Source organism: Triticum aestivum, chromosome 5B, assembly GCF_018294505.1.
Source record: "Triticum aestivum cultivar Chinese Spring chromosome 5B, IWGSC CS RefSeq v2.1, whole genome shotgun sequence".
In the NCBI taxonomy this organism is placed as follows: domain Eukaryota; kingdom Viridiplantae; phylum Streptophyta; class Magnoliopsida; order Poales; family Poaceae; genus Triticum; species Triticum aestivum.
The window spans coordinates 329,222,315-329,241,999 of record NC_057807.1 but is presented as its reverse complement, the minus strand read 5'-3'; the positions used below and the strand labels follow the sequence as shown (position 1 = coordinate 329,241,999).

The 19,685-nt window shown below is 43.7% G+C and overlaps 1 protein-coding gene across 1 annotated transcript; it reads left to right on the top strand.

The window, feature by feature from the left end:
• The first annotated feature begins 1,434 nt into the window (after nt 1-1,434).
• On the top strand, nt 1,435-4,495 carry LOC123111681 (uncharacterized). Its single transcript, XM_044532526.1, has 5 exons — nt 1,435-1,839; nt 2,016-2,667; nt 2,798-2,997; nt 3,106-3,350; nt 3,447-4,495. Exons 1-5 carry the CDS (start codon nt 1,547-1,549, stop codon nt 4,244-4,246), a joined length of 2,190 nt encoding a protein of 729 aa, XP_044388461.1. The 5' UTR covers nt 1,435-1,546; the 3' UTR covers nt 4,247-4,495.
• Nucleotides 4,496-19,685: the final 15,190 nt, after the last annotated feature.

Below are 19,685 nucleotides of genomic sequence, written 5' to 3'. Positions count from 1 at the left end.
AGACTGACAAATTTTCAACCTTTTCCTTAAATATCGTGATGTCTCCTACCAGGCTGGCAAGGCCTCCTGCCGATTTACAGGAATTTCATGGATACTTTGTACGTCAAATTAGTTGTCTTAGATTTGTCTAGATATATAAATCTGTGAGAATATTTGGACGGGGGTAATATTTAAACGGTAACACTACCTTTGGACCGACTGATGACTTGCGCCTGTGAGTCATCTTCATGGCCACAAGATGGATCAACAAGTTTGCAATATTGGGCGTGTTGCAAACACAAATTTGTAACACTGGCCATGCTGCAAACATACGAAGCTGAACACGTAGCCAACACATGTATATAATTTGATCATTTTTTCAGTGAAATTTTTTCTGCAACATTATCCTTGTTGCAAAAATCCTTCTGCAACACCATCTATGTTGCAAAAAGGCGTAAGACAGAAAAAACTGCAACACAACCACTATTGCAAATATTATTCTGCAACATGACATTTGTTGCAAAAAAATAATGCTTCAAGCTAAAAAAAGGCTTTGGGTGGATTTGCAATGAAGTTGTTGCTACAGAGCAAACATCGCAACCACGAGGTTGTTGCAGTCCACGACATACACATTTGGGGAGATCTGCTATTTTTGCGTCAATCGGATGGCCCCGGAGGCGACCGATTTTTTTGTTCTATCCACCGACAGACGTGTAGCATCGCCTATTATTTAAAAGATAAGAAGTTTATAGATTTATTTTTCTTTTGGAGCCCTTCCTATTCATAGGAACCAATCCTTTCTATTTTGAAGGAACAAAAACACTAGCCTAGACCCAATGGGAAAAAAATCATATGAACAAAATGACATATCTTTTACTATAGGATTTCAGATACATATCATCTCACCTTTTATGATCTTCCTATTTCTGTGAGGCATCAAAAATAAAAAAATTCCATCTGTCTCTATATTTTGTTCATATTATATATTATTTGCAAGATTTGTTTCACTTGGCATGCAAAATGCTCATATATAGAATCAAAATGGTCACATAAATCATAAAGTTTGTTCATGTAGACCTGAAACTGTTTCCAGCCGCACGTAAAGTTTTTATACCAATGTCCAACAAATACTTCATGTATTTACTGAAATCATGTGTTCAAGAGAATGTTTACTTAACTCCGACAATCATGGTTCATTTACTAGTTATTATTCCAAAAAAATATTGTTTGAGTGGTAAAAAGGAATAAAATATATTCTTCTGTAAAATAAATGTTTTGTGTATGTAAAAGATCAAAAAATGTCTATTTGATGGTTGATTTGTTTTGAGACAAAAACTGATGATCAATGAAAGAAAAAGAAAAAAAACCAACGAAAACACCGGTATCACATAGGCTGGCCCAATTAGGTCTTGCTGGATTCGCAACTGGCGGAGAATAGGATTTTCGTTCCGCTCCTCGCTACTTCGTCCCCATTCCTTCTCCCCCCTTCGTTTTCTCTCTCTAGGGTTTTTGCGGCGCCGAATCCCAGCTCCGGCGACTGGCGGCGGGCGACGGCGAGAAGCGAAAAATGGGGGAGGTGATGGAGATGACAGAGGTGCTGCAGTCGGTGAGCGACCTCCCCGTACAGGACCCTCCCGGGGAGGAGTTCTCGGCCGCCGACCTCAGGTGGGTCAAGTACGCGAGCTCCGAGCACCACTGCGACGACGTTGCGCTCATCCCCTACGACCGGATGGAGGCCTTCATCAGCGGCGAGTGCAACAACCCCGAGTACCCCACCAGGTTCCACATCGAGCGCGGCCGCAAGCGCGAAAGGGGCACCCTCAAGGAGGTCAGGAGCGACGACTATCTCCTCTACAGAATGTACGTGTCTTCCTGCTGCCACCTCCCCTGCTTGCCCCTGCTTTGCTCGCAATATTTTTCGGAAAGGCCTCTGCTCACCATGCCAATTATTCGGTCATTGCAAGTTCTTCTTTTTTCACAGCAAGGCTGTTACAAAGATCTTAATGATTAGTGTGTCCTGTTCCAAATTGATTCAGGTATTGGTGTTCGTTTGGCCCTGAAAATTATGGGGAGGGAGGGACGATCTTGCCTAGCAGAAGGTACAGGCTTAACACAAGAAATCGTGCAGCTCGTCCGCAGTCGATGCGAGGTTGCACCTGCCATTTCGCAATCAAGCGGTTATACGCTCGCCCTTCGCTGGCTCTCATTATCTACCATGAGAGGCGCCATGTCAACAAGTCTGGTTTTGTATGCCATGGACCCCTGGACCGGGACGCTATTGGTCCTGGTGCCAGGAAAGTGCCGTATGTTGGGAGCGAGATTCAGCAGCAGACCATGTCGTTGATCTATCTCGGCGTCCCCGAGGAGAACATTCTGCAGACACATATAGAAGGGATACAACGCTACTGTGGCTCAGATGCAAAGGTCGATAACCTTGCCTCGCAGTATGTCCACAAGCTTGGGATGATCATCAAGAGGTCTACGCATGAGCTGGATCTAGATGACCAAGCTAGCATCAGGATGTGGGTCGATAGGAACAAGAAGTCTGTGTTTTTCCACCAGGACTCAACCGAGACAGATGCCTTTGTACTAGGGATCCAGACAGAATGGCAACTGCAGCAGATGATCCGCTTTGGTCACCAGAACATTTTGGCCTCTCATTCCTCATTTGGTGTAAGCAAGCTGAAGGTATCCGACTACAACAAAAGCTGATAGTTGTGTAGTTATACTTATATGCAACATCTTATAGTATGTGATGTCTAGTTATGTCTACAGGGGCAGGTTTCATCATTTTTTGACATTCTACTCTTTGCTGCAGTACCCCTTGCACACAATTCTTGTATTTGATTCAAGACAACAGGCTCTGCCTGTTGCATGGATTATAACCCGATCTGTTACCAAGCATGACACTTCGAGATGGATGAAAGCACTTACTAGTAGAATACATTCTGTTGATTCCAACTGGAGGATTGGTGGATTTATAATTGATGATCCAACCTCAGAGCTGGACCCAATCAGGTATAGGCGTATGGCATAGATTTACATATGATCTAACTGTAAAATTTTCCCGTGTAGATTCTGCGATGTAGTTCATTGCCGTTGACGAAATGTGTCATTGTTTTTCAGGAATGTATTTTCCTGCCCGATTTTATTTTCTTTATGGCACATAAGGAGAACATGGCTTAAAAATATAATCAAGAAATGCAGCAATACTGAGGTGCAACGGGAAATATTTACACAACTAGGAAAAATTATGTACAGTATCTGGAGTGAGAAAAATCCCATGGATATCCTGGAACAATTGTTTCAGGACTTTGTTGACCAAACCACCTTCATCCAGTATTTCAAGTCATTTTGGGTTCCCAAATTGGGTAAGAATCTTAGGTAGTATATTCAAAATGTACATTGAATTGCAAATCCTCGTCTAGATGCTAATAATGTTTCTTGTGTGCCATTGCCCCATCTAGAGATGTGGATTGATACCATCAGAAATTTACCCCTGGCAAGTCAGGAATCCTGTGGTGCTATTGAGGGTTACCATCTAAAGCTCAAGCTTAAAGCATATGATGATTCACAGCTTGATGCTCTTCAACGTGTGGATTGGTTGGTGCACAAGCTGACAACAGAGCTGCATTCTGGCTACTGGCTCAACCTATATGCAGATGAGAGCGGTTCATTTCCCGAGGTGAAAGCAGAGTACATTGCATCCACTTCATGGCAAAGGGCTCTGCACATACCTGATGAGGCTGTTCTATTTGATGACAAAGAACCTCTTTCAGCCAAGGTGGCAAGCCAGAAGGATGCTAGTCAAATGCAGACTGTATGGAATGCTGGGTCTGAATTCTCTCTGTGCAGTTGTTCGTGGTCAATGCAGGGTAACCTATGTAAGCACATCATAAAGGTTAACATGATGTATGCACCACGCAAGGATTTCCAGCCCTCGCTATCATTTCAATCGTTTCAGCGCGTCCTACTTGATCTGTGGCAAAAACCACTGGATGATTCATTCTCACTCGATCTGTCGGTAGCATGGGTTATGCAAATGCAGGAGAGGATCCAAAAAGTGGCTGAGCTTGCTGCGTCTGATGGTATCGCCCAAGTTGCAGGCAAATTGCCAATTCAATGGGCAAACAAGAGAGGGAGAAGAACAGCTATTAGGCGCACAAGCCCCATGTGTTTTCTTCCTCATTCCAACGGCAGTGTGCAAAGAGATTTGACTCCGAAGAGGAACAGAAAGAGGAGAAGGTTGTCCAACTTTTCAGGCTAACTACTGTTTGTACTGACCATTGTTGGCCAGGGAGTTCTTTTTTCTCACTGTAATTAGACTAACTGCGTTTTGTTTCTTTTCTAGTTCTTCTCCAGTTACATTTGGTGCGAAAACTCACTTAGCTAGTTGTAATCAGATTGATATAGGCCTTGGATCATTTTCACCTTCCGGGACCATCATTTGGATGGTTACGTGGATATAATTATTCAGGGAGTAATAGTTGAGTTTAAGCAATGTGCTATTTGCAAATTTTGCACAAGTTGCCATGCATTGTATCGCCTCCGGTCTTACCTGCTTATCATCTGTCACTATGCCAGTACCTCCTGAAAGCTGTTGAAGCATTGTGGGAACCATTAATGTGCTGCAGTTGTTGTGGGTTGAGGCCATTGTACTGGGCAAGTGGAATTTCAGAATCTTAATCTTATCTGGTAGGCATTTCTAGTCTGCAGATTATTTTGGTCTTGTTATTCTCATTATGGATGCCATGTAGTGGTATCGTTTCTGTAACTTTTCAACATTCTGTAGTTTCAGATAGGACATTTTGTGTGGCCTCTTCATATTTATTTTATTTCTTCCATGCGCATAGATGACCTGATGTTAGTTTGTGAAGGGCCTGCTACTTGAACCACCCGGAAACAATAGTTGCAAATTTTCTATGTTTATGGCAAAAGTTTCGCGAACCATAGGACCTGTGAATTGTGATCGCTTTAGAGAGATGATGCATAGCTAGCTGCCTAGCTGTAAAAAAACAGCATGGAACTTTCATGATTCATTGATTCTTGTCCTGCATCCTGCATCTGGGCGATCATAAATTCATGGATGAACACACTTTTCTTGTCACCCTTATTTTCATGATCCAGTACATTAATTGCCTTAATCTATATTGTAGCCTGGGGCATATAAAACCACAGGGCTTATCTGTTTTTATTTTTACCTCATAAAGTACCTCTTTTTTCATCTGTTATAAGAGTTGCTTTGTTCACCAATAGAGGATTAGAGGTACAACAGAGAGAGGGGGGGGGGGGGATTATCCAACCAAGAACAAGGGTCTTGGTATTGCACGGCTTATTTGTTACTAGTGTTACTAGTCTGGTGCCATGAAACTATAGATCGTGAGACTCTGGGTAGGAAGAAGTTCCTTCTGGCTGCTCTGGTCTGTGCTTAATTCGAATATAATGCAGTTGCAATCCAGTCCTGAACTGTGAATGGATTGATTAACGGGGAGTCTGTTTTTGCTAGGTTTTGTCACTATGAATGCATGACCTATAGTTTTCCTGGAAACACCGGCACTTGTGTTGCGATCAACGTTGCAAGCACATGTGGCGCCTGCCCTATTCACAAGACATGCTAGTATTAGATACTGCATTGCTCTTTTCTTTTCTTTTTTCAAAACTGAGGCAAAAGATTTGCCTCATCCATTAATTAAGGAGAGTTTTAGGGTATTACAAACGGCACGGTACAATGAAACAGTCACGCTCCCAAAATAATTTCCCCAAGTGTTTGACATACTGCATTGTTCTATATCCTGGGCTGCCGTATCAACCTTGTTTTTTATCTGCCAAAAATGTACCCCCTCTGTAAACTTTTATAACACGTTTTAGGTCAAAGAGGTTTACAGGTAAAGCATTGCATGCCCACATGTTCCAACTTGCCATACATACAGATGGTTTGTGATGTTTTATATCACACTATAAGAGATGTGTTTTTCTGGGTTCAGCGACGCGGACAACTGTAATATACATGTGGGCTGACCAATATGTCGTCAACATGCTGACTTCATACGACCTTTTCACTTTAAAACTTATGATATCGGTACTTTTCATAATGAAAATGTGATATGAGGAGTCACTGTGTAGTGTGAGATTCTTTGTTCCTGTTGAACTTGGATACAACAAAACATTGTGCTATTTATGGTGCCTGGATGCAGTGAATGGATCGATGAGGCGCGTCAGCTGCCATTTGAGTCGTTCATCCTATCGTGCTTCCGCCAATGGCGAGAAGAACTTAGTTACTTGCCTCGAGACTAGCACAGCCCTCGGCCAGAGGGCTTGGTTACCGACCCTGAATTGGGGAGTCAAGTCTGGCTGGCATGAGGACAGGCAATTGCAGGAGCGTTGGCAATTGTTCCATGTCGGTTGATGGTTATGCATAAACTGCAGCTCAGTTTTTTTTGGTGTGTGTGTGTGCGCGCGCAGGGTGTGTGTGGTCATAATAAACAGTTTAGAAAGTTCAGTTCTTCCTTTTCATTTATTGTTCCAAATTGTACATTTGGCTTCTCTTGGCATATTGCCGCCTCATCTTATAAATCCGACTAACTTTTGGTGATAGTCACGCATTGGTTAGAAGAATTTCATCTCACCTTGTGTAAGAATCCAAAAGTTTCTTGTGTTTTGATTCATATCCTTATCTTTGGACAAGCCTGATAAGGTTTATAACTAGTACTACTTCAATTGGAATAAAACTTTGGTTGAGTCAAGTGTAAAAGAAAACTTGATCGAGTCATACCATCATTTTGATGTTTTTAGAAAGGAATAAACTGCATAAAGACAGTGGAAGACACGCTCTGTCTCATCAGCCATGTGAAGTGGTTCTTCAGAAGGTTCCCTAAACCTTTTGGAACCTCCTAGGATTCCCAGGGGTTTTCATTCGACCATGCGATTACACTGTTCAGTGTTCACAAACAAACCTAACTATTTTGAAACTAAACCCGAATCTGCCCCTTGATTTTGTTTCAAATCAAAGACTGATTCCTTTGTCGATGGTTACAGAAAGTATATATATATATCCCCTGGAGAGACGCGACGATCCCGAAGAGATGCATCGGTTCCAGGCGGACGGGAGAGAGGCGACGGTTGCGACGGACATATGCGTCCGTGCGGGTGCAACCGCTCGTTCGATGGGCAAGGGGAGATTTCCCTTAATTACATATTATAGTTTAATCTTAACACTCCCCCTAATCTATGCTTGACCATGTAGAATCATCTTCGCGATTGTCCGGGAAGCTCTATCATCTCAAAAGATTCTCCTCCAAAAGTTTTTCATAAATTCTTTGATGAAATCCTGAAACATATACTCATAAAGAGAGATAGCGTAATGTGATGTTTGAAAAGGATATCTCAAGAAGAGACTCCCCCCGATGCTTGCAAGTCCCGACGTCGTCGCATATCAATTCCATGTAAGTATTTCTGAAATGTAGAATTTGGTAGAGACTTGGTAAATAAATCAGCAAGATTTTCGCATGATTTAACTTGCAAGACATTTATTTCCCCGCGTTGCTGAAGATCATGGGGAAAAACCACTTAGGAGAAATATGCTTAGTGATATTACTTTTGATGTATCCTGTTTGCATCCGTGCAACACAGGCCGCATTATCTTCATAGATAATGGTGGGTGATTCTATCGAACCAATTCCACATGACTGTTATATGTGGTTTATCATTCTGCGAAGGCAACACATTCGCATGTTGCTTCGAATAATGAAATTATTTTAGAATGATTGGTAGATCTTGCCACCAGATTCTGTTTTGAAGACTTCCATGATATAGCAGTGCCACCATGTAGAAACACGAAGCCGGTCTAAGATCTGGCATTATGGGGACCAGACAAATAGCCGGCATCTGCTTATCCAATCATATCAGAGTCCTGAATTTTCTGGAACTGGAAAAATAGGTCAAGATCCTTTGTGCCTTGGAGATATCAAAAGATATTCTTCACTCCAGACCAATGACGTTTGGTTGGAGCTGCGCTATATCTAGCAAGTAGATTCACTGCAAATGCAATATTAGGTCTTGTGCAAATTGCAAGATACATAAGTGCTCCAACAACATTGATGTACGGAACTTCAGGTCCCAACACCTCTTCTCCATCATCCCTTGGTCTGAATGGATCTTTCTCTACATCTAGAGATCGAACCACCATGGGAGTTTTAGTTGGATAGGATTTTTCCATATGAATTTCTCCAATATTTTCTGGATATAGGCAGATTGGTGTACCATGATTCCCGAGGGAAGGTGCTGAAGTTGAATACCTAAGCAAAATTTGGTTTTACCCAAATCCTTCATCTCAAATTCCATCTTTAGGTGATTGCGTGCTTCATCCATGTCTGGTGTGCTGCCGATGATGTTGAGATCATCAACATACACAGAAATGATGCAAAATCTTGTAGAGGACTTCTTGATGAAGACACATGGACAATCAACACTATTGGAGTAACCTTTCCGAAGAAGGAACTCACTCAGTCTGTTGTACCACATCCGCCCCGACTGTCTTAAGCCATATAATGACTTATTTAGCTTTACACAATACATGTTGCGTTTTGCACTTTTATTCGGGACAGAGATTCTGTCAGGAACCTTCATATATATGTCCGAATCTAGTGACCCGTAAAGATATGCGGTCACGACATCCATCAACTGCATAGATAGACGATTTTGCACTGCCAAGGATATGAGGTATCAAAAAGTGGTTGCACTCATTACTGGAGAATATGTTTCAGTGAAATCAATGTCGGGTTTCTGCGTGAAACCTTGTGCTACGAGCCTTGCTTTATATCTCACCACCTCATTGTTCTCATTCCGTTTCCGGAGAAAAACCCATTTGAATCCCACAGGGAAAACACTGGGAGGTGTCGGTATTGCTTTAGTGAATACCTTTCTTTTGTTAAGCGAGGCAATTTCTGCTTGGATTGCATCCTTCCATTTAGACCAGTCGGAGCGCTTTTGGCACTCAATTATAGACCTTGGATCATGATCAGTGAAAAGGGTATCTGTAATCTTTTCAGCAATATATGTCCACAGTCATAGTCTTACGTTAAATGATTCTCCAGAATCAACATAGTTGATGGAAATTTCTTGCACCCCTAGTGACTCTTTGTGATTTCCCAATACGATCGAGTCTGAGTGTTTCGATGTACCAGTCAGTTTGTGCACACTGGAACTGGGTTGTGGAGGTTGCCCTTCAACTGGGTGTATATTACCCATCAGGTGTTTGTCAATGTTGAGTTGACTTGCATTTACTAATTCCAAGGTTTTTCTCCTCGATTTCCTTTGCTGCTTTCTAGAAGCATGCTCCAGGTCAGAGGTCACACTACTTCCTCTCTTTTTAGGAATAGGGAGTTGAGTGGCTTTTATTGGTACCTCCACTCTTTCTGGCGCGTTTCTGGCCGAATTTAAGGATTTTGTAACACCTTTCAGAGAAGTAAATGAATCTGGCAGATCATTTGCAAGATGTTGCAAATTAATGATCTTCCGAACTTGAAGTTCGATTTCATGGATACGTGGATCAGAGAATGAAATGGCATGAGCATTCCAATCAATTTTCGGGCATTCTTTCTGGTACTTGAAATGTCCCCCTAACGCCGAAAAATGTTCCTCATTAAATATGCAATCAGCATGACGGGCTGTGAATAGATCCCCGGTCAGGGGTTCCAGGTACTTGATAATCGACGGTGATTTGTACCCCACATAGATCCCCAACTTCCTATGTGGGCACATAGATGTTCGATGTGGTGGTGAGATCGGGATGTATGTAGCACATCCGAACTTATGCAGATGGGAAATGCTAGGAGGATTTCCACGTACCAATTCCATAGGGGAAGAACTGTGATATGCAGTTGGCCACAATTGTATCAAGTCAGCAGCGTGTAAAAAAACATGACCCCAACAAGAGGTTGGCAAGATGCAATTCGTCAACAAAGGTCTTGCAATGAGTTTGATCCTCTTAATCAATGCTTCAACCAAACCATTTTGTGTATGGACATATGGAACAGAGTGCTGAACTTCAATCCCCAAACCCATGCAATAATCATTGAAAGCACGTGAGGAGAATTCTACAACATTGTCCATTCGAATTGACTTAATTTGAATTTCAGGATAATCGGCTTGCAACTTAATGACTTGCCTCATTATCTTGGCAAATGCATGGTTTCGTGTGGATAGAAGACACACATGTGTCCATCGTGTAGATGCGTCAATCAGAACCATGAAATACCGGAAAGGTCCAGATAATGGTTGAATGGGACCACAAATGTCTCCTTGAATACGTTCAAGGAACTGAAGTGGTTCAACTTGTATTTTGAGGTGCGAGGGCCTCAAAATTAGCTTTCCCGTGGCACAAGATGTGCACACAAAATCAGAAGATTGAGGAAATTTTGACTCAAGCAAATTATGACCAATGGAATTGCTAGCAATTTTTCTCATCATCCCGATTCCGGGATGGCCTAGGCGATCATGCTAGGTTTGGAATGCTTTAACATTTTGAAAAATTACTTTGTATGCAACATGTTCCACGGGTTTGATGTACATATAGTACAAACCAGACGATAGAGAAGGAATTTTCTCATGTACCTTTTTGCCATATCCGTGATCTTTAGTAAAGAGTAGATACTCCTCTTTGTTGTCTTCATGGGTTTCAATGTGAAAACCAATTTTTACAGATATCTCGATAACTGATTAGAGTACGTGATGAGTCGAGATACAATAAAGCATCCTCAATCATCACTTGTGTACCGCTTGGGAGGGTGAATATGGCACGTCCAGTACCAACAATCACTGTATCGCATCCAGCGATAGTTAGAATATCTCCATTCATCTTTTTCAGAGTTTGGAAATATTTCATCTCCCGCAGTATGGAGTTTGTGGTACCACTGTCCACCAGGCATAATTCCTATTCCATCGGATTGTCCCCATAGAGAACTATATAAAACAAAGAATTTTCAATAAGAAAACATCATGGTAATACATAGAATACTATCTTTATTATATCAAATGTGCTGATACAATATACAATATAAAGACAACAACAAACTTATGTTCTTATTACAATCATCACAAATGGACATAAATGAGTAGATCACTAGGAGATTGAGGGACTAGTCGAAGTCGCCAAACACGTTGTTTGTGGTGTACTCAATCAACATGTTCTCCGTTTCAGCAGGATCCTCAGGCGGATAAGAAATCATGGCGTTGCTCGGTTCAGGAGGAACATCATACCACCAGTTCCTTTTGCGCTATGCGGATGAAGGTTGAAGTTGGCTTCAAACCTTTTCCCTTGAGGTGCTTTGCGTCCCTGAGATTGCTGGTACAGCATAACGAGATGCTTGGGCATTGTGCACTTTTTAGTAGAATGCGTGTAGCATCCACACTTGCTGCAAAGCTTAGATTTATCAAACCTGGGCTTTGAAGTGCCTTTTCCCTTGCTTGGGTTTCTGAATCTCCTGTTCCCATTGCGCTTTCGCTAATGCTTGAAATTGGATTGTTTACCCCGAGAGGTACCATTAAACTTTTGTCTATTCACAATATTCAGATGAACTTCAGGTAAAGGTTGTGCCCCAACTGGGTGCTAAGATCCATTCTTAGCGAGTAGCTCATCATGCTTTTCAGCCTAAAGTAACATGTGAATAAGCTCGGAATATACAGTGTAGTTACTAGCACGGTATTGCTGTTGGAGGTTCCTATCTAAAGGGAGCATAGTAGACAAAGTTTTCTCTATCTTCTCCCACTCAGTAGGTTCCTTCTCACAGAAGCATAGTTTGGAACATATCTTATGAACATCATGATTGTACTCACCAATGGACTTGAAATCCTGAAGGCGGAGATGAGTCCAATCATGGAGTGCTTCTGGCAGGACTACTGCCTTTTGCTATTCATACCTCGTTTTGAGGGCCAGAAACAGAGTACTAGGAGATTCCTCCTGTAAATACTCAGACTTGAGATCTGGATGAATATGGTGCCTTATGATGAATAAAGTAGCATAGTTCTGTTGTTCTGTCAGCGGTGTGGCTCCAGCCGGGAGAGGAGTCTCGGGGGGATGGATTGCACGCACTATCCCATGGGACGCAAGACTGATCTTGATGTCCATAGCCCATGTAGGGTAGTTGTGGCCATCAAGCTCCTCAAGCTCTTTGGCAGTCATCTTTGCCTACATGCGAAACTAGAGATAATTAATTTTCGGGCGGTAAATTAAAAACCATCATGGTTGTGTAATAAGAATGCAAAATTTTGATACTCAAGTGTAAACTTGAAAAATTCTCAACCTCAATTGTGTGAACATAACACTTTGTAGACTAGTTAGATCTCACAGTAATAGGCTGCATGGCCATTACCTTGTGTATGCTACAATTTAGATATAAGGAACACACGTTGAAGGTAATCACTTGTCGGGATTGAGAAAGTGTAAACCTCATAGTAAGGGAGGATAGTCTTCAAATGTGTAGTAGATCACAACTCATTACCTTGTGATTCCAAATAAGATGAGGGAGAAATATTCAAAAATTTGCAAGTTTGATATGCGAGAGAAGGTCTCAATCGCAAAAACATGTTCAATAAAAATGAGATGTGGTAAACACATGGAACATGTCATTTTTTCCGAATGAAATTCAGTACATTATTTATATTATCAAGCCATTACATAATATAAACACACCAATAATTGCACAAATCCTAAACTAGAGTAAATCTAGAAGTGGACTAAATGTAAACACTAGTACTAAAACAATACTAAATATAGTCTAAAACTACACCATATACAATAATTAGTATAAGACTAATAAAAACAGAGAGAAAAAAATGAAATCCACATCCAACAGGAGGCATCCAGAGGACCCGTAGGCGCCTGGGCAAGGGCCTGCATGGCCTTTGGCCGACCCAACTACCGCCACACCGCATAAGGCAGAGGGGGGAGAGGGTGGTTGTCGGTGTCAAAACCGGCGGATCTCGGGTAGGGGGTCCCAAGCAGTGCGTCTTAGGATCAATGGTAACAGGAGGCAAGGGACACGATGTTTTACCCAGGTTCGGGCCCTCTCGATGGAGGTAAAACCCTACGTCCTACTTGATTAATATTGATGATATGGGTAGTACAAGAGTAGATCTACCACGAGATCGTAGAGGCTAAACCCTAAAAGCTAGCCTATGGTATGATTGTTGTTGTATATGTCTATCGACTAGCCTGGCCTCGGTTTATATAATGCACCAGAGGCCTAGGATAACAAGAGTCCTAGCCGAATACGCCGGTGGGGGAGGAGTCCTTGTCTTGATCGCCAAGTCTTGTTGATTCTTCCTTGTATGCGGCAGCTGTCCGGACTGGCCCATGAGTATACGGCCATGGGGGTCCTCGGCCCAATCCAACTGATCGGGAGACGACGCGTTGAGTACCCCCTAGTCCAGGACACCGTTAGTAGCCCCCTGAACCGGTCTTCAAGTTAGGGACGCTCCTCGATTCTTCCGAACTGTTCTTCATCTTCGGTTGCCGGTCTTGAAAACTGGTTCAACAAATCTTCTCATCTTCTATCTTGAGGATCGCCGAAATGCATTCGACGAGTTTACGCGTTGGGTATCTGAGGAGCCCCTTTAAGTTTATGGCCTTTATCAATGCCTTGTTATTTTTATGCCATGCCTCGGGTTTGAAGTTGTTCCCGGGTGGTAACGTCCTCTTGCGTCCGAGCTCCAACGCCGGACTGCATTCGAGGTATCTTTTGCAGCTGAGCACCAATGTCGGACTGCTTCCCAGCTCTAACGCCGGACTATGTATCCGAGCTCCAACGCCGGACTGTATCCGAGCTCCAACGCCGGACTATGTATCCGAGCTCCAACGCCGGACTTTATCCGAGGTGTCATAAATCACCTTGGTTCAAAGAAGTTTGAAGGAGTTTAACCGAGCTTAATGCCGGAAATGCCCTCTAAGGAGCCAGCCACTTGCATCCGAGCTATATGTCGAACTGCTTCCGAGGTGGTTAAGCACCTTGGTCATGGGCTGATTTTTGGTCAATGTTTTTTATTGATGTAATTTATTTTCTAACGAGATATATAGCCAGTAGCCCTCAAGGTATGTATCGGTCTAAAACCCGAGATGCACCTGAAGGATGACATAAGACCGCTGATCCCCGTAGCCGCTGAGACTCAGGTTGATTTGCAAAATCGGTCTGAGGATCAAGTCCTAGCTCGGCAGAATACTTCGGGACACAAAAAGCGGCGTGCTCAGTCCCCGAGACTCAGGTTGGGTGCGGCCGAGCAACCTGAGGATCAAAATCTCCTCGGAAACTGTATTGCACTTAAGATTTTCTGCATAGAACAAGCAATGCAGTAGCCCCCGAGACACTGATCGGGTGGCAACACCAGATCAGGGGATCAATGTGCCCCTTTAATATTTGTAAATAATAAGCCCGAAGCCCAGTAGCCCCCGAGCCTTAATGCGGGCGCGGGAGGCCGAATTAAGGATCGATATCCATAGTAAAATCACAAATTATGTGTAATGACTCTATGTATCCAAGTACTTTACGTCATTAATGCTCGGATCTGCATTGTACAAAACTTTGTTGACCGACCATCGGCTTCCACCTCCTCGGCCAATAGCCGAGGAGTGTTTGTCCTACTTTATAAAGCCTTTATGAGGGCAAAGATTTACAACAAACAAGGCAATCTGGCCATATGGTTTTATAAACAAAGGTACGCAGAGAGATATGTTATATTACTGTTTAATAGAAGAAATGTTTCCCAAAGAAAATAGTCCCGCTATCGGTTCCTTTCTTTGGGTTGTCATGCTAAGCATGATCATGAAACCTCAGCTCCAATGTAAGAGCAAAAGATCGAGGATTTAGTTTGGTAGGCCAGTTACCTGCCCCCGCCGTGTTCGGTGACAGACGAGGTCAAGCCGGAAACACTTCGGCCAATTTTATGAATGGCCCGTCATTTAATATAGTCATGGATCGCTGACCAGTTTACACCTATTGTGACAGTCAGTTTTCGGCTTTCTCCACTGAGGTGCTTGACCATGCAAGCTGGAAGCACAATCGCAATGGTTCTCCCTTTGCACACCTAGCCGAACAAAGCGGAACGTAGGAGGCAAGCGCGGGAGCCGGGCAACCCAACTATTGATCAAAGACACAATTCAAAACTGATGCATATAGAGCAATATCCGAGAATGTTTTTGCCGAATCTCTAAAGGAGTCCAGCGTTGCACTGCGAGACTTGTGCTGAAAACACACAAATAGTTTAAAAGTGCCAAAATCTTGGAAAACCAAAAAACGTCAGTAAAAACATGACGTCCGAACAAGATCAAGTGTTCGGTGCCAATCCGAAAATTGGACTTTAGAAAAAAAAAGTGCTTCTGCCGTGCTTTAACATGACACATCCTATCTCAAGACGTCAAGCGGGTCAGCCTACGGATTAGGCAAGTTTAGAAAACTAAACTCTAGCGATTTTGAGAGAGAAATTAGGCTCCTCGGCTAGTGACCGCACACTCGTGTCGAGAAAAGGAGTGATAAATAATAAAAACTTTGCAAGGACTAAGAAGAAAAACACTTAGTATGAAACGACTCAAATAACATAAGAGCCCCCAAGTGACTTGGGTAAAAGTTGACTATATAATGTAAGGTGACATGTAGAATGCCTTCTAGCCGGATTGTAGATCATTTGTCATAGCGGACCTTTTCGCTTCGACCTCAGGACCCAATAGTCCGGAGTGTGTCCGAATACCTTCGTGGTTATATAAGAACCGTGGTATGCATGGAGACAAGGCGTAGGGGTCATTAGTGCTGTATCAGACAAGTGCCCAACTAGTTATGTTATATTACATGGGTAGTAAGAAACATCTTCCAGGGAGAATAGTTCCGTTAAGGGTTCCTTTCGCTGGGATGCATGCCCTAAAGTGCATGTCAAAGCTGCTATGAAAGCAGAAAATCATCTGGGGGCAGATGGGTAAATAATTAAAAATCATCTTTTAGTTCACCGACCGAATATTCCCTTAAGAACGCTAGCTTTCGGCTTCACCCAGTCTGAGGTACACATCCGGCTGACCCGGCAGTAACAATCGCAGAGGTGCTCCCTTTACCACCTAGTCAAACAATCGGGAACGTAGGGGTAAGCACAGGAGCCAGGCAACCCAGCTTGGCCAAAACATAAGTCATATCGATGCATATAATGGTGAATAAAAGGTACATGCAGAAGTGTGACACATGTGTTGGGCATAAAGCCCATATTAATAAGCTTCTGTTAAAGAAGCCCCCAGGTATAATGAGCGCGGGTAGCGCGTCAAGTATGTGCAAACAAAGTTTGGACAAGGAAAATTTTTACAAGCAACTTTTTTTCCAAAAAAAGTATAATGCTTGGTCGAACCGAACACAAGTTAGAAATTTAAAACTTTGAGCATGAAGACAACTTAGCTGGTTAATGTGTTCGGTATTGATGACGCGGTCCGAGCTTGATGCGGGACAAGGTTCCATCCCAGAGCCGGTCCCGAGGTGGTGGAGCAAAGAGCTCGGCACTCCGAAATGGTGACATAGCACGGTCAATGCAGGATGGCAGGGTGATGCGGAAGTCCCCGGCATGGGGTAATGAAGTGTTGACGAAGCCCCCCGTCCAGCCGAGGTGGCGCCAAAGGATATAGTCCGGCTGGATCATTTTCCTGTGCACAAAAAATAGTGCAGACTGGGGATAATAGTAATAATAGGAATTAAAAAAATGTTGGATAATAAATAATTTATGCATAGTGAGTAGTAAAAGAAATATGGCCTGACGCCGAAGTCGATGTCGATGCAGGTCGTCGGCGTAATGCAATAAAGGCGTGGCAAAGCCTGGATTCACAGGTCGGTCCGAGTTCCGGATGCGGCGTTCGCCGAACTGTGTACGGGAACTGACCGAACCATCATGCGACCGTCGATAATGCGGCCACCGTTTGATAGACCTGTGTACATATGCTGGACTAACCAGAGTAATAATTCCTTGGAAAAAATTTAACCCAAACAAGCAAAAAGAAATACTAGGATTAATAGCACCTGGTTTATTTGTTGTAGCAATCCGAAGGAAGGTGATTCCCAAAATTGGGACTCGATCCGCGCACCCATGTCTGGTCGGCTAGTGACGCCGAAGTGTCCGGAGTAGGTTGATGAAGAGATGGCGAAGCCCCCGGTCCAGCCGAGATGTCGAAGTAGGTCGGCATGATGGACGCCAGCTTGAAGAAGCAATAGTGCAGCCCTGCCGATGCAGGTCGTGACGTGGTCGATGCCGGCTTGATGAAGCGACCGTGCGGCGATGCCGGTATGCCCGCTCCGTGTAATCCGTGGGGCGGCGATGTTGGTGATGATTTATCCTTTGCGATGCCGGACTCTTGTTCGGCTTGCCAAGATGATGATCCGAAGAAGTTGAGCTTGGCTCAACAAAGTGACGACGTGTCTAGCGCAGGTCGGCAGCCGTGGAGCAATATTGCCGGACTGGTTTGACACCAGCATGATATTGAAGATCATGTTCAAAAGATCTTAAAGTTAGTGGGATGTGTTCGGGAACAAAACACAATACCCTATACAAAACTTCCTTCAAAAAGGATATCCGAAATCCCGTTCATAAAAAAGACGAACTCGGGTCGGATTCGTTTTCGCGCAGAAAACAGATCCAAAAAGCGATGCACTAATCGGAAGTTTCCTGGAGTTTGGACGGTCGGATCGAGCTGAATTTTTGGCAGGTGGTAGATAAAGGAATTCCGCAGCAAATCAACGGTTGGATCCTCCAAAGGACATCCGAGCTAGACGCTGGATACCACGCCCTAAACTCGTCCGGATTCTCGTCCAGATTCAACAGGGCTCCGGTATATCGGAGATTGCCGGAGATTCCTCCATCGGAACTCGACGAAATTTTTGCAGGGTTGTTGTAGACTTAATACCGCATAATTCCACCAAAGTAATCGTTTAGGCGACACTCGAGGAGGCGATGGCGGCGGATACAAGTTTGTTGTCCAGAAAAACAGCACGGTCGCCTGAGGGCAATGTTGACGTTGAGCCCCCGAGCTCCATGGATGACTCCTCCATGATCTTGATAGAGATCGGAGTTGGTGTTGATGAAGGCCTTCATCCGAACATGATGATCGGAGGTAGGGCGCAGTCCTCGGTCAAGCTAAGGTGACTAGTCGAGCTGGTGACGAAGAAGCCGACGTCGCAGTTGACCTGCAGTCGAGCCATTGATCCTTTCGCCGATCACACAGCGGAACTCTTAATGAAAGCACCAATGTCGGTGTCAAAACCGGCGGATCTTGGGTAGGGGGTCCCAAGCAGTGCGTCTTAGGATCAATGGTAACAGGAGGCAAGGGACACGATGTTTTACCCAGGTTCGGGCCCTCTCGATGGAGGTAAAACCCTACGTCCTTCTTGATTAATATTGATGATATGGGTAGTACAAAAGTAGATCTACCACGAGATCGTAGAGGCTAAACCCTAAAAGCTAGCCTATGGTATGATTGTTGTTGTATATGTTTATCGACTAGCCTGGCCCCGGTTTATATAATGCACCAGAGGCCTAGGATAACAAGAGTCCTAGCCGAATATGCCGGTGGGGGAGGAGTCCTTGTCTTGATCGCCAAGTCTTGTTGATTCTTCCTTGTATGCGGCAGCTGTCCGGACTGGCCCATGAGTATACGGCCATGGGGGTCCTCGGCCCAATCCAACTGATCGGGAGACGACGCGTTGAGTACCCCCTAGTCCAGGACACCGTCAGTGGTTACGGATAGGGATCGGATAATCCGACGCCCGCACCACCACTCGACCCCCTCCTCCGACACGGTGCTACAAGCGGGGGGAGTGGCCTCCGTCGCATCCCATCGGTCTCCGGTGGTCACCGGCTCGTCGCCGACGAGCCCTCATCATCCGAAGAGGAGATGGCGGTGGTGGAGGCCTGGCGCAGCGGAGTGGTGGTGAAGCCAAGGTTTGATAACCCACAAGTATAGAGGATCGCAACAATTTTCGAGGGTAGAGTATTCAACCCAAATTTAATTATTCGACACAAGGGAAGCCAAAGAATATTTGTAAGTATTAGCAGCTGAGTTGTCAATTCAACCATACCTGGAGATTAATTATCTGCAGCAAAGTGGTCAGTAGCAAAGTAGTATGATAGTTTTGATAGTAGTAGCAACAGCAATAGTAATAGTAACAGTGATAGCAATGATTTTGTAGCGAGCGTAACAGTAACAATAGTAGTAGCAACCTATCAAGAACAATATGAGAGAAATTCGTAGGCATTGGATCGATGAATCCATTGGATGATATTCATCATGTGACATTTATAACCTAGGGCGATATGGCACTAGCTCTAGTTTATAAATATAATGCAGGCATGTATTCCATAAATGGTCATACGTGCTTATGGAAAGAACTTGCATGACATCTTTTGTCCTACCCTCCCGTGGTAGCGGGGGTCCTATTGGAAACTAAGGGATATTAAGGCCTCCTTTTAATAGAGAACCGGAACAAAGCATTAACACAAGGTGAATACATGAACTCCTCAAACTACGGTCATCATCGGGAAGTATCCCGACTATTGTCACTTCAGGGTTGTCGGATCATAACACGTAGTAGGTGACTATAACTTGTAAGATCGGATCTAGAACATAGATATAATGATGATAACATAAATGGTTTAGATCTGAAATCATGGCACCCGGGCCCAAAGTGACAAGCATTAAG

Excerpts from the sequence above, each read along its gene's own strand:
- LOC123111681 (XM_044532526.1), top strand. The coding sequence starts at position 1,547 with ATGGGGGAGGTGATGGAGATGACAGAGGTGCTGCAGTCGGTGAGCGAC. Across the intron at positions 2,668-2,797 it reads TTGGTGTAAGCAAGCTGAAG|TACCCCTTGCACACAATTCT; the intron begins GTATCCGACTAC and ends TCTTTGCTGCAG. Across the intron at positions 3,351-3,446 it reads ATTTTGGGTTCCCAAATTGG|AGATGTGGATTGATACCATC; the intron begins GTAAGAATCTTA and ends TGCCCCATCTAG.